The sequence below is a fragment of the Colletotrichum destructivum genome, chromosome 1, assembly GCF_034447905.1.
Source record: "Colletotrichum destructivum chromosome 1, complete sequence".
Classification (NCBI taxonomy): Eukaryota; Fungi; Ascomycota; class Sordariomycetes; order Glomerellales; family Glomerellaceae; genus Colletotrichum; species Colletotrichum destructivum.
In genome coordinates, this window is record NC_085896.1 from 3,157,276 (window position 1) to 3,177,847 (window position 20,572).

The window sequence follows — 20,572 nt, forward strand, 5'->3', positions numbered from 1 at the left end:
GCCGGCCTCTGCCACCTGCCTTTGCTCTCTCTGTTTGCTCTGGGGCCGCCCCTATTCGTGTGACCGCTTCCCAAAAAACAAGAGACTAGATTCACCGCCAAGAGATCACCGCACCCAGCCTATCAAAGGGTGTTCCCCTCTCTATCCACCGGTCTTGATTCCTCTGGTTGAGGCTGGTTATGCTTTCGACTTGCCCTCTTTCTCCTATTTGAGTTTCAAATGAGCCCCTTGACTTCTCTCCTCGTTTAGAAGATAGCATGTTAGCCATCCTCCTGAACAGCATCAGGACTCAAGGCCAATTGTCGGCTCCTCTTTTCATCTTATCATTCGTCAAATCATCAGCCGAGACCCTGGGACGGGAGTCGCCCACATATATTTAAGGTTCAACAGCTCTTTGACGAACCTTTCCCACCCTCTCAGGGCACCCAGCGAACCCTAAACACCGAATCACCTGTTTGCTGCCGAACCCAGCCCGGTTGCAAGAACTATGGCGGACCAGAACGGCTTCAGCACCTTTGACACCAATGGCCCCACGCCGGCCGAGAAGCCAGTCTATGACCCGGCCTTCACCGACCGGGTCATTGCCGCCACCGGCCCGAAAGCTAATCCCCGTCTGGCACAGATCATGCCGAGCCTGCTTCGGCACCTTCACGATTTTGCAAGAGAAGTCGACCTCACTGTCGGCGAATGGATGGCCGGCGTACAAATGGTTGGTGCCGGCCTTCGGGTTTCTTTATCAACTTACATCTGTTTTACTTATCCAGGTCATCGTCGTCGTCGTGGGCTACTTAGAGGGCCACCAACCACTAACATGAACCTGCGTCATTCTCCTAGATCAACGAAGCCGGTCAAATGTCCGATGACGCCCGCAACGAAACACAGCTCCTTTGCGATATCCTCGGTCTAGAATCCCTCGTCGACGAAATCACTTCGAAACAGCTGCAGTTGAAGACGACCTCCTCCCTCCAGACTAACCCTACCTCGTCCGCCATTCTCGGTCCTTTCTACCGCTACGACGCACCGATTCTATCCAATGGCAGCTCTATCGTATCCTCCCTCGATTCTCCCGACTATCAGAAAGCCTCCACCCACCTCTACGGTCGTGTCCTAGACCAACACGGCCAACCCGTCAAGGACGCCATCGTGGACATATGGCACACCGCACCCAACGGCATGTACGAGCAGCAGGACGCGAACCAGCCAGAAATGGACCTTAGGGGACGCTTCCGCACCGATGATAAGGGGCGGTACTCGTTGTACTGCCTTAAGCCCGTCCCTTACCCTGTGCCCAATGACGGGCCAGCCGGCAAGCTCCTCGAGCTCCTCGACCGACACCCGTACCGACCTGCACACCTCCACTTCATCGTCTCCGCCGACGGATACCGGCCCATCACGACGCAGCTGTTCGACAGCGAGGGCAAATACCTTGACGACGACTCGGTCTTCGCCGTGAAAGAGGACCTGATTGTCAAATACAAACCTACCGAGTCGGACCCCAAGGCGAAGTGGGCCCTGGAGTATGACTTTGTTCTGTGCAGGGCTTGAGCAACACATTGAGAGGTATCGTTTGGTCACCGGTACAAACGATGAATGATGAAGAGTGAGCGCCGCAGTCCAGGCCGCGGCCGAAGAGTAGGGCCGGATGGGATCAGTTATGGTTGGAATGTGGTTCACGGTGTTCTCGACGAATTGACGAAGGCATGAAACAAACAAATCAATATCACAAGTAGGTTTTAGTCGCAAACTTCCATCTTTATGATGGTCAAACATCTCTAAACTTGACTGGATGCATACGTACACCTGTCACGCGCCCAAACCCAGTTGCGAAGGGGTGTGTCTGGTGTTTTCTCGAATATATTGACTCTGAAGGTCACCCCCCTTATTGCGTTGCTAGGCTTTGTTGTTGCTACCTAGGCTGCATCATTTCCCTGTTTTCTGCGCAACTTCACATGGCCGCAAGTCGATTAAACCCACCTACTACCTATCGTCCCGTTCTCCCAATAGTATGTTCGAGGCATGCATCGCAATGTCCACACGAATAGCCTCACGACCTCGCCTCGTCAAGAAGCACTTCCTTATCGTCATGCTCTGGGTATCTTGAAACTCATCTTGTGTGTTCTGCTCCTTTTCCCTCAAGCTTTGTACCGTTTACATAGACCGAATCGTCCTGTACATTCGTGTCCCTAATCCAGTTTCCATACCCCAGCCACCGAGGGTATAATGGTACACGTTTTCGATTTTCCGGACAAAAGCCGTCCTGCCGTCCTTTATTGATTTCAGGATAAGCGTATCAGTCGTGTGCTGGGGTTCGAGCTGGTCGAACAGTCTTGCGACTCGCCGATGACGGCTGCCTAGGGATTGTCATATGGTTCTCCCTCCTCCCGTTGTATTGACAAGCCTTCCATCACAGTTATACTATGAGTACTCTGCTGGAACATACATTGGCACGTTGGGAGGAGCAACATATCCTGGAGGTCCAACCGTCGGGACTCCGCCTCCGTTGGGACCACCGGGCACAATATAGTTTGGGAAGCCCCGAAATGGTTGGCCTGGACCGGGAGCTGGAAATGCGGGCACCTTCGACGCTGTTGTCGCCGTCGCCAATCCCGGAGGAGCTCCGGCGGGTGCGGCCGCCGTTCCCGCTGCGAGGGTCCCGCTTGTTATGCTAGGAACAGTCGACCAGCCCCATAGCTGGTCGAACTCGAGTTCCCCATCCGCCGTGTCCGAGTCACCGCCCATCCTTGTGCTCTGATCGCCCTGAGACATGCCCGGAGTACTCCCCGCGGGCGACACACCTGCCGACGGACCTGTCGGCGTGGAAAAGGTGGGTTCTGATTTCATGGAGAGCGGAGGCGGAGCCATCGTCTTAACGGCGGCCAGTGACGGGCCCGAGGTATTTGCCACGAGGGAGTCCTTCCGCAACACCCCGGAAGGTCGAAAAATGGTGCCGATGGGGTCCTGGATCGATGTCGGAGATAAGGTTGGAGGAGCGGGCATGGCCGGCTGCTCAGGTTTCTTCTGCCGGAGTTCGTAAATGACATTGCGGAATGATGTCAGGATAAAGAGTAGACGGTTGGCCTGCGGATCACTGGCGGCGCAGTAACGCATGATGGCGATCGTGTTGGATATCGAGGTCCCATAGCTTGGGTTCGGGTAGATCGCCGCGAACTCATTGCTCAGAATGATGAGGGAGGCGGCGAAAAGGAAGTAACTGCGGGTGATGTTAGTGTTTTTCTTTTTTTAATCGGCACTCTACCCGGGGTTACGAACAGCACGAAAGGGTTGCGTTGCGGAAGGTAGTTGCTCTCGAACGCCTTTTGAACGAGGATGATGGTTTGGTTTGAGGCGTGCAGGCATGCTTCGCAGTACTTTGACATGCGGTTGATCCAGCGTGGGACCGGCAAATGAAGACCGCTCCGCTCGCCGTGCACTTTGCTTAGCAGGCATATGAAGAACGGCCGGGTCAGTAACATGATGGAGTGGCAGTAGAGCAGATTGACGTGGAGAGCTGCGATGCTTTGTATCGGATTATTGGGATCGGCAGCGACTTGCCTCCCAGCCAGATCCGGGCTAAGGGTAGAATACCAGCTGTTGCATTGCTCCCAGATCTCTTGGGCGAGGCGGACTGATATTCGTCGGCGGGCGTAGATCTTCTTCAGAATCTGTCCAATGATTCGGCAAGAACGTACGGCGGCGTCCAATCCATCATTGGGGTTCGTGACGCGGACCAACTCCCCTTGAGAGTTCTTCTCGAACACCAAAAGTGCATCCGCAGAGCATTCCTCCTCATCAATGGCTACCGGGCGGCCGAGCGAAGCCGCGAGGAAACGGTCGAGGACGAACAGACTCCTCCAGAGATTCCGCCGAAGCCTGATTTCGTGGCTCTTGAAGATGAAATGATTCTCTTGAACCCTATGTAGGCCAAGAGCAAATCCGGATCGGACGGCCATTCCTATAGAGCAGGTTAGGGCTTTACATCCTTTGCAGACCCGCCAGGTCTCGTATCAATCTCACCAAAGTAGGCATAAGCCGCATTACGCTTCGACACTGCTAGCATATAGACGGCCATTAACGAAAGGGCCTGCACGGACCAAAAGTCTGCATCCTCAAAACCAGTTATCGGGTCACCGAGGGCTTTTGCGCTTCGGAAGAAGAGCTCTGCGCGGTCGTATTCACTTGCCCGTAGCTTCTTGAAGATGGCGTCTTCCTTGCTACCAGGACGCGGCGTGCCAAGGACTGTGCCAAGGGCAAAGGTCAGATACAACAAGCAGAGAAAAGATGATTGAGCTGCCAGAGGATCCGAGTAGCAAGCTTCGACGGACTTTTCAAAGGCTGCTCTGTTGAACACTTCAATGAGGCCGTGAGTCTGCGAGATGTTTAGAAACTCAACGTTGGTCTCAACGAACGAAAATGGGTGACTTACGTTTGTAAAGAACGATTCAACCAAGGCGTTGGCCGTGTCCCTATCAGGCAAGATATGTGGAGGGCGTACGTTCGCCGGCATCACTATAGTGGCCTCCATGATTTTGTGGCGGCTGGGATCCATCGTGAAGTCGCTGGGCCCAACGCTCGCTTCGACAATCATTCGAATGAGCTGTAGGTATGCCAAGGACGCCGAGTCGCCCACATAGACTTGTGTACGTGGTTAGCGAGCCCGTTACGTGCGATATGCATAGTTGATAACTTACGAAGTCTGCCTGTAGGGTCTTGTAACATCCTGGTGGACTGGATAAGCGATGTTTCTTCGTCGGGGCCTGATGCTGTGCTGTGTCTCGACCTAATATCGAACTCTCGGTCCGCTGCTGCCATCTCATGGTCATTTTCGATAGAGGGCTTTATATCAAAACCGACAGCCGGTTTTTCTCCGGTGACTGGTTGCTGCAGGCTAGACTCCCACGGCGTTGTGGCCGCCGCAGGACTCTCAGATGCGTGAGAGCCATCATGGGCCGTTGATGTCGCAGTGGGCACTTCTTCGATGTTGCGACGCTTGGAGGGAGAGGCTAGTTGGTCCGGAGGAGTCTGTTCGAAGCCGTTGCTCGTGGTGTAGGTACACACCAAGCTCCTCTTGGTACATGTGGCACATGGACGAGAGCCATTGCACTTTGACGTTTTGGTTAGCTAGTGAATGGGACTCGCCGGCGAACGCGTTGGTAGGGCCGGGTACGAAGGGATGATGGGGCAGTAGGCAAGCATCTAGCACTTGCCAAGCCTTGGGATATTCCAGACAATACAGGACGCGGTGTAGACAAGACCGGTAAGACGGAACCCCGTTGTAGATCGAGACTGGGGCCTCTTCATGGGACGAACCAACACCCCTAAAAAAGTCTGTGACAAGATCGTCGGGTTGCCCACTGGGGCATCCCAGATTTTGAACAAGATGCCCCGGTTAAGGGTCCGGCGGTTCTTGCGAGTTATGCCGCGAGAAACAGTTCCAGCAGCGGATGACGGACAGTACCTGGATACGTGCCACCCACTTGGATGGGCCAACCCAGTTGACAGGGTAACGCTGACGATCGAGGCAGGAGGAGAATCTGAGGAGTAGGCACAATGTTATCGGATTAACGTCCAATGCTGTGCCCACGCTATCGTGAGCTGGAGAGTAATGTCATGGACGCCACTTATAGACGGCACTTAGTAGAAAAGCCGGGAAACAGGATAGTGAGTGGGTGTGATTTCATCTTCGGTAGCTGCTGATGTGCACCTGCGTTCTGCTTTTCAGGCAACTAGCGAAGACGAGCTGATGGACAAAACGGTCCATGAGCCTAAAGCCAGAACAGATGTGCCGATGCAACGACAATTAGGTAGTGAGAGGGATATAATTCAAACAAGTCCGGTGGTAATAGAATGGTAGAAATGTAGGTAGGTAGATGGTAGATGGGAGAAGTGAGGGCTTACCTTCTGCTTCCGGCGCTTACAGGTGTCACAGGCCTGAGCAGTCCGTTGACGTTTGTCCTCTGGGACCTTGGGTCGGGTCATTGTCGAGGGCGATGGTGCATGGGCCGATACGGATAGTCCATAGAACCTTGGAAATGCCCGCTATCCGATGAGGCGACGAGGTGGAGTTGGGTTTGGAGCAGCGGCAGCCGCAAGGGCAGGTGTGTCGAAGTGGCGGAAGAGGGCGGAGAAGGACGGAAGCGGCGCCGAGGGTTCACGGGTGACTGCACAATGCCGGAGGGTGGAAGCAGAGAGGCAAATAGGCAGAGCGGCGGATAGCAAGCACCAGGTATCCGTACCTACAGACAGGTGCGCATGCTTTCCTCTCGGCTGCAGTAGGCGATGAGCGAGGGTTGCGGTTAGGAGACGAGAGGACAGATGCCGCAGCCACAGTCGCAGAGAGCGTTCCGTGATCTGATCCAGAGCGGGAAAACTAGTAGGGATCGATTCTCTACGCAAGCTTTCCTGACATGTTCCGACGACGGGTCAATGCAAGCTTGTGGTGACCTGGCGACGATGGGTGACGAGGGTGACCGCAAGTGGGGAAGCTTGAGCTTCGGATCGGGTATGGGGGGAATGGCTTTGAAAGAGCGACCAAGGCACGCACGCGAGAATGAGATGTGACGTGGGGAGCAAAAGATCCAGGTTTGTGCTATCCCGCGTTGCGTTGGTCTGCTACTGCGGGCGAGCAAAAAGAGATGGGATAGGACGGAAGATAGGGAAGGGGGAAGAGGGGGGGGGGGGGGGAGACTGCCGTCACGGCAGCGGGTGCAAGTAGTCTGTAGAGATGTCGCGAGGATACGAATGGAGGAAAGGATAGAGAAAAGCCTGGCCGGAAGAGGGAGGGGGGAACAGCGAGACTTTGATCGGATATGGGACATGCGGCCAGGCCAGGCAGAAGAGGTTGGAAAAAGAGACTCAACTGGACAAGCACGCGCCTGTCACACCTAACAGGAGTCAGGCAAAAGGAAAAGGGTGAGTCGGGAACTGGGGGAACGGGGGGGGGGGGGGGGGGGGGGAGGAGAGCCCTCCTCAGCGAAGCAGGGTCGTGGAGTCGAACTTCGAGGCGAACTTGAGTCGCGCAACCGCAACAAGATGCGATGCGGAGCGGGGGGGCCAAGAGGGTCAAGGATGCAGACAGGGGATGGGAGGTGGGGGAGGATGGGCAAGGGATTAGAGCTTAGGTACTGTACGTACGTACCTACCCAGCCGGTAAGTAGACTGAAGGACAAGGGTGGATAAGGTAGGTAGGTGTACGTGCACTCCATAGGTACTCGAAATTTATGGGCAAACCACAATCCACATATGCATTCACCCATTCATTCATTCATTCATTCAGTGGGTTGGGGGAATTCAAGAGGGGAGATGGCCGACTAGAGTCAAGGGGTGCGGGCGAAGCGCGATTGACTCACCTTGCTTCCCGCTCCCGAATCTTCTGAAGAACAGACGTGCGAGGCGAGGCAAGGCGAGGCCCTGATGTCCGTTCCAGCGGGGGACAGATCAGACACAGGCCCGGGCCCAGATCCAACCCGATTTTGACACGCCAAAATCGAGAACGACATGATACGCCTGCTCGCGTCAGTCGGTCTGGAAAGCGGTTGTGAAGGAAGCCGCCTACGGGGTGGTCCTTTCCTGCCTTGTCTGCTTGCAGTTGCGGGACTCAGCTGCATCTTCTCATATGAACAATTTCGTCCTCAGAAAGCATATAGGTGTCTAGGAACCTAAGGTAGGTAGATAGCTAGGAATTGGCAGAGAAGAGCACATCTCGCCGGCCTCATTGCCAAATCACAACTACGATGTACAGGCTGCGTTGGATGCAAAACGGCCGGTCTAAACTCACTGGAACACATGCTAGTGCGATCCTCGCGGGCCAGAGGAATCGATGCCATCGGGCCATCCGGACACCAGGTCGAGAACCATTTCTTCCGTGCCGTGCTGTCGGGAACATTCCAATCGAGGTCCGCGCCTCGACAAAGAAGCTATGTACTGACTGTCGCCGCCGCCCTGATGAGAAATAAACATTTTGGATCAATAGCCAAGCTTGGATGGCCAGACCGAGCCTCGCCCACCTGGGGTGCTCACCTCTCCCCCGCTAAGAGGGCCCAGCACCTATTCCAGCCCAGTCCAGCCAAACAGGCCGGCCGAAGCGTGGCCGCTACGCACGCAGGGGGGGGGGGGGGGGGCAGCAGGACAGACAGGGCTACACACGCCGCCAAATGTCAAATGGGTGGTGTCTCGGGGACTCTTGCTTTTTCTCTGCCAACGCTAGCGGCAGCGCCGTGGCTTGCGGGTGGGCTAGTTAAAGGAGAGGGGGGACAATTCGAGTTCATCACTTCACAGCTTCATGATGGGTAGCTGCCGCGGTCCTCTGCAACAGCTGCCTACCTAAACAAGAGCTCTGCTGGACTAGTGGTGGTGAGGTGTCTGTGTGGCACAAGGGAGGAGTTACCCTTGCGCGCTTCATCCGAGGGCTATTGGTCTTTTTGCACACACGCATGGCTGAGACTTACCCCGTGCACCATGATTACCTCATGCTGCGGCCTTCAATTGTAGCAGTTGATTGCCTAGCATGCGGCGAAAGGCCTGCGATACGACGAACTTACTGCGGTACAGCTGACCGGTCCGGACTCAATTCTGCGGTTGCGATGAAAATAGATGCACCGCAAGGCCATTATTCTTCCTGTGTGTTCGTTGTCCGCGCCATCACAGGTTTGGCAGCGACAGGTTTCAACCGTGCCTGCCCCTCCACCTCCCCCGATGGGACCGGCGCTTCTTCTCCGGAAGCAAAGCCGGATCGGAAGATCCTGCATCGGAGAATCGGGGCCAAGACCGGGCTCCGAAGAGTTGCAGCAACGCCATGTACCTACCCCGGTCCCGATGCAGTCGCGATTGGCCATGGCATGGCTCAAAAAACAATGTCCAGGGTGTTGTTTCCGTCTTTTCCCCCCTCCACAACAGAGAGTAGATGCAATGCAAATACTGATGAATACCTACCTGCACACGGCATTTTTCCTTTCCACCAGCGTCATCCGTCGGAACCCACAGCTGTTTCTTCATCGGATAGCGCACCGGCAAAAAAAACCCAAACATGAATCGCAACCCAACAGACAGGGGTCACATGTGCGGGAAGGGAAGCGGGAGACGACGCATCGCTAGGTTTTTTTTTTTTCTTCTTCTTCTTTGATCGTACCCGCCTCATCACTAGCTCTCCTCTCAGCCCTCGCAATTTACTTACCTTGCTTCAACATATCGCGTTGTACTTCAACATATCGCGTTGTACTTCAATATATCACGCAGTGCATCCTTCCATCATTGTGTTTAGTGTCTTCTGTCACTATCAGCTGTCCCCTGCAGCAGGCCCTTGTACAATGTGCACTTGCAACAAGCATGGGGATTGGCCCGAATCCGATCCAAGTTCGACCTTCCGAGAAGAAGAGGAAGAAGAGGGGGGGGCATATTCACCTATTAGAACACGGCACATGGGCCTCTTGCTATCACTTTCCACCAGCTTGGGCGGGACATATGCTTACCGCAAGCAATTGACATCGGAATCGGATGTTGCACCCGCAGACTGTTGTCGCTGTCGGTCAACTGCCGCTTTCGGCGCTCTATGTGCGAATCCAGCATAGTCAAAATGCTACCCTCTCGATTTCTTCCTCTCTCTTTTTTTGCCCTTCTCGGCATATAACATCCAACCACAGTCGGTAAGGTGTTCATGATCCGCTTACCCATCGGCGGATGATTTTTCGCCATCCGCTCAAGGATAGCAAATTGGCAAAGTCGCCTCGAGATGTCCATGAGCTTGTGGCATGGTCTTTGTGGTTTCGGAGTATCCTTAGTCGAGCTGGCCAAGGTAAGCCTTTGTTCGGCTCCGGGACGACCCCTTGACCTCTGTCCCGCGCCTAACCCCTGACCTGACCTGACCTGCAGGTTCCGTGTCCCTGGTCCCCCAAACCCCTCTTTCTTCAACGTGTACAGGTACACCCAGCTCTGTCGAAGCGTCTCCTGTTTTGTCTCCTACGGCTGAAGCGGGTCCGGTCGACTACATGTCATTTGTCCCCTCGCACCTCATTAAGCTACTGTACGGCACGATGCTCTACTACCATGTACCTGATCCAAAGAGTCGATCGCTCGTCGTCTTATCGGGCTCACTAAGCTCGTCGTGGTAAGAATCGCCAAGTTTGGCTACCGCAACCGCTTTCGACGGCCGTCGTTCTGCCCAGATCACTCCCGTCACCATATCTCGCATACAGATCCCCATCTTCCATCTTCTCCTCCCGCTGTGCGCCTTTCTTCTTCGCCAAGTTTCCTGCCGCGACCCTGTTTCTGTTCGTAACCATTCACGGTCCGGGCAACCTCCGGGTCTCCTGCGAGGTCATCCTGGCACGGATATTGTCAACCCAGACAGCACATCCGATCCAAACGTAGCCGACGGTTCGCCCGTCCCTTTCACTAAACCTTCCGCTTCCCGCTCCCGATGCTCCCTAGTTCGATGGAGCTGCTCGGTCTAGCTCCACATCCCTTAATACTAGTCCTGCTGCCTTGGTGGAGAGATCAACATACCCCAGCCGGCCGGTTACTTACCCAGACTGGTTCTATGGTGCCCCATGATACATATACTTTAGCCATGGACGGAACGTGGCTGCCAGAAACTTCCCAAGCCTCCGTCCTCCCTGACTTATCACGAATTGGAACCACCACAACACCCCTTTCCCTCGAAGATGGTCCCTAAGAGACCTGGTTCTCAACAAAGGACGGCGCCAAGCTATTCCGTCAAGGAAGGGTCTGAAAATGCTCTGGCTGCCCTCGTCGCTGCATGTCAACGACAACTCCCTCCTGAATTTCTCCACCATTTGCAAAATGTCGCTTTTACCGCGCCACTAGGCGATACCGCTTTCATCCCATGTCCTCTTAAGGAACAGGAGGCGACAGCCTCCATCAAAGCCCTCGAGGGCATGGCCGCCGCCGCCATTGCAGATCTTCGGCACGGGTATCAAGCCCGAAGAGAGATCGAGGTCGACATGGCACGTACAGCGTGCTTCTTGATATCGGCCTATCTCACGACAGTCAACGGCATGGATAAGGCCCACCCCAATGTGAAATCCAAAATTCCAGGTGCGTGAGGCGCGGTTCGGCCACCGGCCCCTGGCTTACACGTTGCAGATACCGACTTGAACCAAGCGCAGTCCATCCTCTACAGGCGTCTCTCGGCAAACCTATACGAAACCAAGAATGTCGGCGAATACTACCACCTCCACGGGTCACTCGAGGCTTCCAAGGCCCTGAACATGATTGGCCTGCCCGCTTTCAACCCGGAGCTTCAGGGCTACGACGAGTGTATTCAAATCATCGAGGCCGCGATGAAACGCTTCACTGTGCAAGAACTGGATGACATGAACCGCAAAGAAGGCCAGGCCGGGGTTCCAGTGCTCAAGAAGGAACAATTTCTAGACACGCCGCACGGCAAAGCGCTCGAGCAACTTCCACCCCTGACCGTCAAGTCGATCGAGTCCACCACGCCACCAGCCCCCTTCGAGTCCCAGCACAGTACTTCGCGGGCCGAGCAGTGCCTCAGCGGGATCAGAGTACTGGAACTCTGCCGTGTAATCGCTGGCCCGACCATCGGCCGTTCTTTGGCGGCCCACGGCGCTTCGGTCCTCAAGGTGACCTCGTCACAACTTCCAGACGTCCCCTTTTTCCAGGTAGACGTCAACACGGGAAAGCATACCACTTCCCTACACCTGAAAGACCCGAAAGACCGCGCCACATTCGACTCGCTCCTCGCCAGCGCGGACGTCATCCTGGACGGCTACCGACCAGGCGTCGTGGACCGCCTGGGCTACGGACCCGAAAAACTGGCCACCATTGCCGCAAAACGCGGCAAGGGCTTCGTGTACGTCGCAGAAGACTGCTTCGGCGGATCGGAGTTGGGCGCGGCGGAGGCGGAGTGGGCAGGGCGCCCGGGATGGCAGCAAATTGCGGACTGCGTCACCGGCGTCGCCTGGGAACAGGGTCACTTCATGGGTCTGGACGCGCCCGTTGTGCCCCCCTTTCCCATGTCCGACTATGGCACCGGCGCTCTAGGCGCCGTTGCCGCAATGGCGGGCTTATACAGGCGCGCGACGGAGGGCGGCTCGTGGGCCTGCCGGACCAGCCTGTGCCAATACGACATCTTCCTCTTGTCGTTGGGCGCGTATTCGCCCGAGGTCCAGGCCCGCCTGCGCAAGACGCACGACCCGGCCTTCTTCGACCTCAAGCACCACGACTCCGTGGACGAGGTCAGCAAGCGGGCCCTGCGCAGCGTGAAGCGTCTCCATCCGGGCCTTTTCTCGGAGGATCTGATGCACACTGCGTGGAGCCAAGGGTTTGATGCGGAGGTGAGGTGGCCGAGGGAGGCCGTGAGGGTTGAGGGGCTGTGGGTCGGGCACAACCGGGCTTCGAGACCTAACGGGGCCGATGCGCCTTCGTGGGAGGGTTGGGAGGTGCAAGATGAAATTGTCAGGGCATGGTGACTTCTCGATGAGTAATGATGATACGGCCTGGTTGATACCTAAGAGGAGCATTTAGGGTGCGTAAAGGAAGACACGTAGATCACGACACAAAGACATCATGATACCAGTTGCATGAGAGGCTCTCCTCCCGAATGGCCAAGATATAAACAAGGCCGCGCAGTCGGAGCTCGGAACATGTAGCTCGTCGTCGGCATAAATGGGATCGTTTCTCTGGTAGACCTTTCTAGGGTCATTTGCGTGGCTATGTGAAGACACTGTGAAAGATACGCCAGTACGAAGGCATTTCGTAAGACTATGGAAGGGAGAATCTTGTGATTTGGCAAAACGAATGTGGCCCTCTACTGAAATAAACCACCTGACACGCCACCACAAAAAGGTCATCTGCATATCCCGAGGGCGGTCGTGCATGTTCCCCTTGTCTTCTCGGGGATGTCCATTCGTGTCGGAGAGACACTGGTTACCACAGAGAGAACTTGAAGTGACTAGCAATGGTCAAGACACGTCTGGTCAAACTTCGGGCCGCAGATCATGTCTGCCCAGGATCCTGGTCAGGTTACTAGAGCAGGGTGTTGAGGCGGAGATGATGCCCGACGTAGCGCTTCATCCTGACGCCCCTCGTTGTCTTCTTCCGATAGTAAGGCTGTAGCAAATCGTGAGCTGATGGGCCGAGACCATTGTGTGATTCTGACGAAGCAGTCGCCTTGATGACACTGACGGGTGGTGGGTTCATACACACGCTTTCTTTACCCGGCAAGTGTACCTTGAGAATTACGAAGTATATTCAACGACGTACCGATAGGTGGGTAGTTTGCTAGGAAGAAGTGCACGCCATGATCCGAGTTCGGCGCAGTGGAACACAATCTGAACTAAATAGAAGGTGGTTGTGCCCGCTCTAGAGATTGCTGGGATTCGCCCAAGAACGCAATCGTTGGCAGATAGCCAATCGACACCATCTGATTTGAGGTACACCTTAGTGAGTGAGCTTCATTGATTTGAACCACACTACTACATGATTTCAATAGGCCATTGGACGGATGCCACCGTTGACGCGGACCAGTCTTTTCGCGCGCCACAAGACATCGTCGCGCCGTTATGCATTTCCGCGAAGGAATCACCAAATGCCGGAAAATGTTTAAGTGGTCAGTCAACACGTGCCGCCATACCCAGACTGAAGAGGCCTTCCAAACCATCAAGTCGCGGCGCTCTCAGGCCACAGCTGCCGTGACTGTCTGCTCCTGTGTCTCCTCGGACCGCTCCGGCTTGCGAGCGTGGACCAGATGCCTGGAACATTTGTAGTTAGCGCGGCATACTCCAACGGACGCGAGGACGTGCAACTCACAGCGTCAGGTACGACTGGAGCCTCGGGTCCTTGAGGGCCTTGCGCATCTCGCCCATGAACGCGAGGATCTCGGGATCCCCCCACCGCATCACCTCCTTGAGCAGGAACGTTCCGAACCCTTCCAGCGACTCGTCGAGGAACTGGAGGTGGCAGGCGCCGATCTCCTTGAGGACGGGATCTCTCGGCCAGCGCCCGATGGGCGCGGACCACTTCTTCTCCACGACGTCGACGAACCCGGCTGACGCGAGGTTTCTGGCGATTCCGTGGTCCCGAGCCTGGGTCCCGGTCTTGCCGAGCCTCCCCATAGCCTCGAGCATCACCTTGGCCCACCTCTTGTAGATGTGGCCGTCGTCCAGCTCGCCCAGGGTCTGGGAGCGGCCCTCGATGTCGACCTCCCTCAGCTCGATGTAGCCTCCCGGCTTGAGGTGGATGAAGGCCCGCCCGTACAGCCTCGGCCAGTCCGCAACACTGCCCTCGAGGTGCTTGACGTGCACGAAGTCAAAGTGCTCGGCCGGCCACGTCCAGGGCTTCTCGATGTCGTCGATATGGAACTTACAGTTGGGTGGGACCCATCCGGGCTGGATGGGCGAAATGTCAACCCCCGTGACCTCCGCGGAAGGGAATCCATCAGCAAAGTCGCTGCGTGCCTCGTGGTCAGCCTCTCAAGTTTGTCCAGGCCTCCGACCCGCCTCGCCGCCGGGGCTTGATTGACCGGGGGTGTTTTACTCACATGGCCCAAATCCCCGTGCCAGTACCAACATCGAGTACCTCCTGTACAACGTGTAAGATGTGAAGCTCCAGCGAGGGGCAATCCTGTCGAGAGAACACCGACCTTGGGACTGTCACCAATGGGTGCCAGAAACAGCTTGTCGCCCAGAAGCAAGGTCTCCCAGTAGTGGCTTCGGACCGGGCCGGATGTCAGCTTCTCTGGGGTTGGCCGCGAGAGGGTTCAACCGGTGTACGCACGCCAGGTCCAGGCCTTGGTTCTGCCTCTCGTCATTCGGGCCCCAGTAGTCGGTCTTCTAGGTATAAGTGCGACCGTGGATCCGCCGATACTTGGTGATGCTCTCACTCAACGAGACGCTCGAAGACGTGTGGATGCTGCCGCCAGTGTCTTCAGTCCTTGTTTGTTCTCGTTCGCCGGGCCAGAGAGGCCTCTTACCTTGCGAGATCCGCCTCCGTTGCGTTGTCATCTTCGACTATGGGATCCTTCCGGTATACGCGTCAGCATGCCATCCCTGAACTCCTTACACAGAAGTCGGGAGGTGGGATGTACCGCGGTGATGTTTTCCTGGTCGTTGGCCGGGAGCGGGTTGGGCGATACTGCCGCCTCTTTAGTTGCAACCATGTCGATCGGAATTCAGGCAGATAGCGTCGGTCCCTGAGTGATGTCGGACTGATTTGGATTCTGATGGGAAGAACCTCTCAATGATCGAGGAGTCAAATGAAGAGACCAGACGCGGATCCCCCCTCTTTTGAATTCCTTTTCGTTGTTGGCCCAACGTCTCGGCATTCCACCGCAAGTCGTGTCCCGCACGCCGGACTCGGGCCGCCAAGGGTCGAAGCTAGACCCTGGCTTTGCAGCCAGACAAGTGAAAACAGCTGCTTCTCCAAAATGTGCAAGGCATTTTCTAGGCTCGTTCCGGAAGGCCTTGGAGTCGGGCGGCGTCGAACAGCCCAGCCGACGGCACCACAATCGTTCGCTAGTGGATACAACGGCAACCAAAAGCCCGAGGGAGCAGAACTGGACGCATTCAATTTTGCTTCATCCTCCCACTAGTGGAGTTCGGCTTCACGCGCCACCTCCGTCTAATGAGAAGTCTTCCATGTGTTTATCTAGAGAGGCTGCGATTGGGTAGGTGAAGAAGTGACTGTTCCCCCATCGTTTCTTAGGCGGATCAGCGGGAGATAACCTATCGAAGTCGGAACAATGACTTCAAGGAGGTTGCGATTGCTATTCAATGGTGGGGTCTTAGTCCTGCAGCTTTGTGGCTGTCTCTCCGTCCCGGTGATATATTGCAGGGTAACTAACATCGCTAGAATTAGCAGGGATTGTTGCACACGTGAGCGGGAACGGGCAGGTGGGAGGCTTCCTCAGTTCGCCAAGAGCAGGAACAGGCGGGAAACCATTATGGTGGGTGTGTCGGTTTCCGAGGCTTTGCAACTCGCGAAGAACAAAAAGAGGATGTGGGTGCGTATATGACTTCTATTGTATCCGCCCACGACATACTACAAGTACATTTCCCGTGCGGAAGAAAAGCGAGCTTCTCTTATCATTCATCGCCTCTAGATCGTCAACCCTCCCCCCTATTACTGGCTCTCCCTCACCCACCTCTCCCTCTTTCTCTCTCTCGCGTGTTAGATCACCCCCTTCACAGAACAAGCCTGCCGGGTTCCTCCTCCAAGATCAACTTGACCCTCTCCAGGAACACCTTGGCGCGCTTCTCGTCACCCTGGGGCACCGTCACACTGAATAGGTTGGTTCCGGACGAGATGCTGGGGGTTTGGCGAGCGGCGGCGGCCTTTGGCGCGGCGGCCTTCTTGGCGGGCGCGGCGAGGAGGTCGATGATGTCGGAAGACGACCGCCTGGCAGGGCGGGCTGCCAGGAGGGAGGGCTCGGGGAGGGCGGAGACCTGGGGCAGGTAGTAGCCCCGGGAGCCGCGGAGCGAGAGCTTGTCGAGGCCGAGGACCTGGTTGAAGAGCTCGTCGGCGGTGGGCTTGCGGGCCGAGGGGGGCAGGTCGTCGTTGGCGACCTCGGCGGCGCGGGCGACGAAGGTGGAGACGGGCATGAAGACACCGAGGGTCGACTGGATGCGCTTCTGGGCCTCAAGGACCTTGGACAGGGAGACGGGGAGGGCGACCTGGGAGTCCACGGGGGCGGGAGCCTCGGCGGCCTTCTTCTCGGCGGCCTTTTGAGGTGCGACCTCCTTCTTGGGCGCGATCTTGATGTTGCTGAGGTCGAGCTTGGACATCTTGACGGCGCGGTCCATGATCTTGCTCGGGGTCTCGGCGTTGATGGAGCCCAGGTAGGCGAGGACGTCGCCCTTGAGTAGGCGGCCGTTGGGGCCTGTGGGCTCGATCCTGCTGACGGCGTCCTTGTCGAGGCCGTGGGCGTTGACGAGGGACTGGACCGAGGGGAGAAGGGGGTATCTCTGCTCGCGGGCCTTGCCGCCCGAGGTCTTGGGGGCGCGGTTCTCACCCTGAGGCGCCTCGCGGCGTTCGGCGGTGTCGCTCTTGGGGGCTTCCTTGTCGGCGGCAGGCTTGGAGGCCGAGGCGGAAGCCTGCTCATCGGCGGGGACCTCGAGGGAGGAGAGGTCGTCGCCGGGCTCGGCGATAACGGCGATGCGGGTGCCGACCTGGACGCCCTTGGCGCCGTCGGCGGTGGTGATCTTGAACATGACGCCATCGTCCTGGGCCTCGACGTCCATTGTGGCCTTATCGGTCTCGATCTCGAGGAGCACGTCGCCGGCGGAGAAGGCCTCGCCCTCCTTGACCTTCCAGCTGGCGATGTTGCCCTCCGTCATGGTCGGAGAGAGGGCGGGCATGGAGAAGTTCTGCGCGGCGAGGCATCGTGCTGAGGTCCGGAAGCCTGTAGTTGCCGTCGATGTGGTCAGCCGCCATGCGTCTTTTCATTCCTCCTTCTCTTCTTTTTCTTCTTATTTTTCTTGTGCCGCATAACCACGGATAGCAGGGAGGGAACGGCGAGCTTCACTTCTTTTGCGGAAGCCTAAACGTTCGTTCGGGGTAGTATCTACGGACCTCGAGCTGTGGACTCTGCGGGTATTCTCCGGCCAATAACTCTCGCAGAGAGGCGAGCCGCCGTCGCAAGGGAAGCCATCTCTTTTTGTTTTTTTCTCTTTCTTTTCGTTTGTTGTTTCGCGGAACCGTCGACCCGGAGAGGGAGGAAGAGAGAGTATCAAACCTCAATTGACTTGTTCGTCGGGAGGGTGAGGTCGGATTCCGTGGTACCCTGTCGAAAAGGTTCGGAGGAAAAAGGGAGCGTAGAGGCAGAGGTGGGTTGAGGTTTCGGGCGTGGTCGGCGGAGGTTCGATTTGGCCTTGCTCGCGCCCGGGAATCTTTTTCGCGGTACCCAGCAGGGGGGGCAAAATTGTCGAGCTTTGGGGGTGAGCTCCTAGTACAATACGCCTTGTTGGGGGGGGACCGGACCGTTGGCGCGTGCTGGCAGGGTGGCAGGTATGTTCTGTGCTGGACAGTGGCTTATCGCCGACTATTCGCTTCTGCACGGATCAAAAAAGAAACCGATTTTGTTGGCTCATCGGCCCCGCTCTTTTCGTGTGATAGGCCCCTAAGATCGGATGGCGCTTGTCGGTCGGTACGTACCTGTCTTGCGCGGTTTTAAGGTCTAGCGCTGTATCGTTGCGCCGCGCTCCGAGTGAAAATCCCTGCTGTAGATTGGACGTCGCATCTCGGGCGGTGGAGACCCGCTCCCCGACCCCCCGGCGGCGGCGGCGCTGGTCGGGGGTTTCGATCCAAAGCTGTCGGTGGCTCCACTGAAACTTTTTGGATAGCTTCCTTCAACTGCCCAAAGTTGCTGCTCTTTCTCCGCCTGGTCTGACGTGCGTGACTATCGCTGGCCAATTGAACCACAAACAGCACAGCGAACATCGTTTTTTTTTCTTCTCTTTTCACTTTTCTATTCTTGCACTTCGTACTCCGTTCTTCGCGCATTGCGTTCAACCGCTTCACTGAGGTCTTCGGCCTGCGATACCCACCCAGCCATGGCCTCCTTCTCGAGAGGTCTTGGCCTCCGCCTGTCCCTCCTGGCCCCAAGAGGCCCCCTTTCTGCGACACCGCAGCCCCTCGAACCCTTTTCCCAACGCCTCTTCAGCTCCCTCGGCCCCTTGCGGCACGCCGCGAAGCCCCCCTCGAAGCCCTCCGCATCTTCGCGCATAGCGAAGAGCTTATCCCGCAATGCAGCCGTCCCGAAACCCCCGACCGCGAAGCCGACCGCCCCCGGCCCGACGACACCCCGTGCCCCCTCCTCGCCCGCCATACCTTCTAGCGGCTCCGGCTATGCCTTGGTTAAGCAGCTCGCGCAGCGCAGCCAGCCGACAGTGCTCTACGAGGCCGTCTCGCACTTTTGGATGAAGCTCTCGGCGTGGTCTGCCATGCTCATGTTCTACTCCTACGCCGGCATCAACTACTACACCATGCTCCTCAACCCGCCCGAGGACATTGCCGCCTGGGTCCCGCACGCCTTCGCCGTCATCTGCGTCGCCATGGCCGGCTTCGGCTCCTACTTCTTCTACAACACCCACAACATTGTCCGCCTCGTCCGCGCCGTGCCCACCGCCCTCCTCACGCCCTCCACCCGCGGCGTGCCCTTCGGCGCCGCGCTGAACCCCAAGACGACGCCGGTCCACCTTGAGATCACCTGCAAGCGCATGCTCCCGGGCCGCGCCAAGGTGCTGGTCGTCCCGCCCGAGCAGGTCTCGATGCCCGGGCGCATCGTCGTCGCGCAGGCGGCGGCGACGGCAACGCGGACGCCGTATCTGTCGCCAGCGCAGGAGCGCGCCGTATCGCGGCAGAAGAAGGCCCAGGCGAAAGCCGAGTGGGAGTATGACAAGAACCACCTCATGACGGTGCCGTTCCGCCACGCGGGCAAGGGCTTCAAGGCCGCGTGGTACGGCGTCCGGCGGGCCATCACCAAGGAAGGGTTCATGAAGATGGAGGCCGGCGGCCACAAGCTCAAGCTGGATGTCGCGTCCGGGTGGGCGCTGGACGACGGGCGTGCGATTGACCGGCTGGTCAAGATTGGGACCTGATGTTCCCTTTGGGCACGATGGCGGTTATGGCAACGGAGCTCGGCGCCCGTGTTTTGAGCGTAGATGTAAGATTACTGTACCATGATCATAAATGTCAATCTGACAAAACTTCATGTACTACAATGTCAAAAAAATACTAAAATACTAAAATACTAAAATACCGTAGCGTTAGAACAAGACTTCTACGCCGGAAGCAGCTTATACTCGCCCACTGAGGGGGTACGAATGTATAGTGCTAGATCGGGTCCGCGACACCGTGAGGACCAATGATACTTGGTTAAAGAGACAAACCCGATGGTCTTTTCTGGTTTAAACAAGCCATGAAACGCTCCTATTGAATCCGAGTAGATTCATATCGATTAGCGTAACTACGTGTGAGCACAGCCTCGCAAGCGGAAGCACAGTTGGCAAGATGCCGGGTCAAGGTCACAAAAGATATCGAGTATCCTGTGCTCGTGAGAGAAGTGTGAAGGCAGAGAATGCCCTCCAGACCAGGCCAACCACTGCGGCCGCGATCACTCGTCATAACGGGGTGAAGCCAGCTCAGCCGGCCCAGCAGAAGACTTACGCGTCAGAAAGCGCAGCATCCAAACCTGCGAGAGGTCTCGCCCCTATCCCGGAAACAGCCCACGACCACGCCCACAGCACCGAGACTCTACAACCGTAGGGGCGCAGCACCCAATCGACAGCGAACCCCGCTCCCTTTCCATAGACAGCATCGAGCCACATATGCAAAGTCCGTCACCGACGGCATCGTCGATCCTCCGCAATCCATCAGCGCCCTGGTGAGCCTGGACCTGGTTGACTGTCGTCAGAGTCATGTACGAACAGTCGCCCCTCATCGCTCGCGCGCGCAATTCACGTCCCACGCCAAGGCTACAGAGGTAACGAAGAAAGCACAACTAGAGCGAATGGCTGCCTTGGCCAGCGAGGCGTACCCATCCACCCACGCATCGTGGAAAAGGGGGACTGGTATTCCGGGACAGGCCGCTCCCTGGTGA

At 56.9% G+C, this 20,572-nt stretch overlaps 8 protein-coding genes across 8 annotated transcripts; 4 read left to right on the forward strand and 4 right to left on the reverse strand.

Annotated features, from left to right (window-relative positions):
• The first annotated feature begins 50 nt into the window (after nt 1-50).
• Nucleotides 51-1,808, forward strand: CDEST_00952 (Putative intradiol ring-cleavage dioxygenase, catechol dioxygenase). The gene is made up of 2 exons (XM_062917111.1): nt 51-709; nt 835-1,808. The coding sequence occupies exons 1-2, from the start codon at nt 488-490 to the stop codon at nt 1,543-1,545; spliced, it is 933 nt and encodes a 310-aa protein (XP_062773162.1). The 5' UTR covers nt 51-487; the 3' UTR covers nt 1,546-1,808.
• A 5-nt stretch (nt 1,809-1,813) lies between these two features.
• CDEST_00953 (uncharacterized protein) lies at nt 1,814-6,811 on the reverse strand. The gene is made up of 6 exons (XM_062917112.1): nt 5,896-6,811; nt 4,689-5,100; nt 4,424-4,632; nt 4,015-4,366; nt 3,271-3,952; nt 1,814-3,211 (listed from the first exon to the last, which is right to left on the reverse strand). The coding sequence occupies exons 1-6, from the start codon at nt 5,974-5,976 to the stop codon at nt 2,416-2,418; spliced, it is 2,532 nt and encodes an 843-aa protein (XP_062773163.1). The 5' UTR covers nt 5,977-6,811; the 3' UTR covers nt 1,814-2,415.
• Nucleotides 6,812-10,595: 3,784 nt separating this feature from the next.
• Nucleotides 10,596-12,658, forward strand: CDEST_00954 (Putative CoA-transferase family III). The gene is made up of 2 exons (XM_062917113.1): nt 10,596-11,049; nt 11,098-12,658. The coding sequence occupies exons 1-2, from the start codon at nt 10,656-10,658 to the stop codon at nt 12,444-12,446; spliced, it is 1,743 nt and encodes a 580-aa protein (XP_062773164.1). The 5' UTR covers nt 10,596-10,655; the 3' UTR covers nt 12,447-12,658.
• A 582-nt stretch (nt 12,659-13,240) lies between these two features.
• On the reverse strand, nt 13,241-14,790 carry CDEST_00955 (Putative S-adenosyl-L-methionine-dependent methyltransferase superfamily). The gene is made up of 3 exons (XM_062917114.1): nt 14,512-14,790; nt 13,786-14,424; nt 13,241-13,727 (listed from the first exon to the last, which is right to left on the reverse strand). The coding sequence occupies exons 1-3, from the start codon at nt 14,544-14,546 to the stop codon at nt 13,652-13,654; spliced, it is 750 nt and encodes a 249-aa protein (XP_062773165.1). The 5' UTR covers nt 14,547-14,790; the 3' UTR covers nt 13,241-13,651.
• A 4-nt stretch (nt 14,791-14,794) lies between these two features.
• On the reverse strand, nt 14,795-15,251 carry CDEST_00956 (uncharacterized protein). The gene is made up of 2 exons (XM_062917115.1): nt 15,062-15,251; nt 14,795-14,984 (listed from the first exon to the last, which is right to left on the reverse strand). The coding sequence occupies exons 1-2, from the start codon at nt 15,131-15,133 to the stop codon at nt 14,808-14,810; spliced, it is 249 nt and encodes an 82-aa protein (XP_062773166.1). The 5' UTR covers nt 15,134-15,251; the 3' UTR covers nt 14,795-14,807.
• Nucleotides 15,252-15,256: 5 nt separating this feature from the next.
• Nucleotides 15,257-17,860, reverse strand: CDEST_00957 (Putative dihydrolipoamide acetyltransferase/Pyruvate dehydrogenase protein X component). The gene is made up of 2 exons (XM_062917116.1): nt 17,545-17,860; nt 15,257-17,374 (listed from the first exon to the last, which is right to left on the reverse strand). Exons 1-2 carry the CDS (start codon nt 17,621-17,623, stop codon nt 16,158-16,160), a joined length of 1,296 nt encoding a protein of 431 aa, XP_062773167.1. The 5' UTR covers nt 17,624-17,860; the 3' UTR covers nt 15,257-16,157.
• Nucleotides 17,861-18,337: 477 nt separating this feature from the next.
• CDEST_00958 (uncharacterized protein) lies at nt 18,338-19,786 on the forward strand. Its single transcript, XM_062917117.1, has one exon. The coding sequence runs from the start codon at nt 18,525-18,527 to the stop codon at nt 19,569-19,571; it is 1,047 nt and encodes a 348-aa protein (XP_062773168.1). The 5' UTR covers nt 18,338-18,524; the 3' UTR covers nt 19,572-19,786.
• Nucleotides 19,787-19,790: 4 nt separating this feature from the next.
• CDEST_00959 (uncharacterized protein) lies at nt 19,791-20,572 on the forward strand (the record flags this gene model as incomplete). The annotated part of the gene is made up of 2 exons (XM_062917118.1): nt 19,791-20,173; nt 20,217-20,572. Exons 1-2 carry the CDS (start codon nt 19,984-19,986, stop codon nt 20,570-20,572), a joined length of 546 nt encoding a protein of 181 aa, XP_062773169.1. The 5' UTR covers nt 19,791-19,983.

Bases quoted from the DNA above. Each gene is read 5' to 3' on its own strand.
- CDEST_00952 (XM_062917111.1), top strand. From the start codon at position 488: ATGGCGGACCAGAACGGCTTCAGCACCTTTGACACCAATGGCCCCACG. The intron at 710-834 runs GTTGGTGCCGGC...TCATTCTCCTAG, and splicing joins GGATGGCCGGCGTACAAATG to ATCAACGAAGCCGGTCAAAT.
- CDEST_00953 (XM_062917112.1), bottom strand. From the start codon at position 5,976: ATGACCCGACCCAAGGTCCCAGAGGACAAACGTCAACGGACTGCTCAG. The intron at 3,953-4,014 runs GTGAGATTGATA...CCTGCTCTATAG, and splicing joins TGCGGCTTATGCCTACTTTG to GAATGGCCGTCCGATCCGGA. The intron at 3,212-3,270 runs GTTCGTAACCCC...CATCACCCGCAG, and splicing joins CAACGCAACCCTTTCGTGCT to TTACTTCCTTTTCGCCGCCT.
- CDEST_00954 (XM_062917113.1), top strand. From the start codon at position 10,656: ATGGTCCCTAAGAGACCTGGTTCTCAACAAAGGACGGCGCCAAGCTAT. The intron at 11,050-11,097 runs GTGCGTGAGGCG...TACACGTTGCAG, and splicing joins TGTGAAATCCAAAATTCCAG to ATACCGACTTGAACCAAGCG.
- CDEST_00955 (XM_062917114.1), bottom strand. From the start codon at position 14,546: ATGTTGGTACTGGCACGGGGATTTGGGCCATGTGA. The intron at 14,425-14,511 runs GTAAAACACCCC...CGAGGCACGCAG, and splicing joins CGGGGATTTGGGCCATGTGA to CGACTTTGCTGATGGATTCC. The intron at 13,728-13,785 runs GTGAGTTGCACG...CAAATGTTCCAG, and splicing joins CTCCAGTCGTACCTGACGCT to GCATCTGGTCCACGCTCGCA.
- CDEST_00956 (XM_062917115.1), bottom strand. From the start codon at position 15,133: ATGGTTGCAACTAAAGAGGCGGCAGTATCGCCCAACCCGCTCCCGGCC. The intron at 14,985-15,061 runs GTACATCCCACC...AGGATCCCATAG, and splicing joins ACCAGGAAAACATCACCGCG to TCGAAGATGACAACGCAACG.
- CDEST_00957 (XM_062917116.1), bottom strand. From the start codon at position 17,623: ATGGCTTCCCTTGCGACGGCGGCTCGCCTCTCTGCGAGAGTTATTGGC. The intron at 17,375-17,544 runs GTCCGTAGATAC...CGGCAACTACAG, and splicing joins CGCAGAGTCCACAGCTCGAG to GCTTCCGGACCTCAGCACGA.
- CDEST_00958 (XM_062917117.1), top strand. From the start codon at position 18,525: ATGGCCTCCTTCTCGAGAGGTCTTGGCCTCCGCCTGTCCCTCCTGGCC.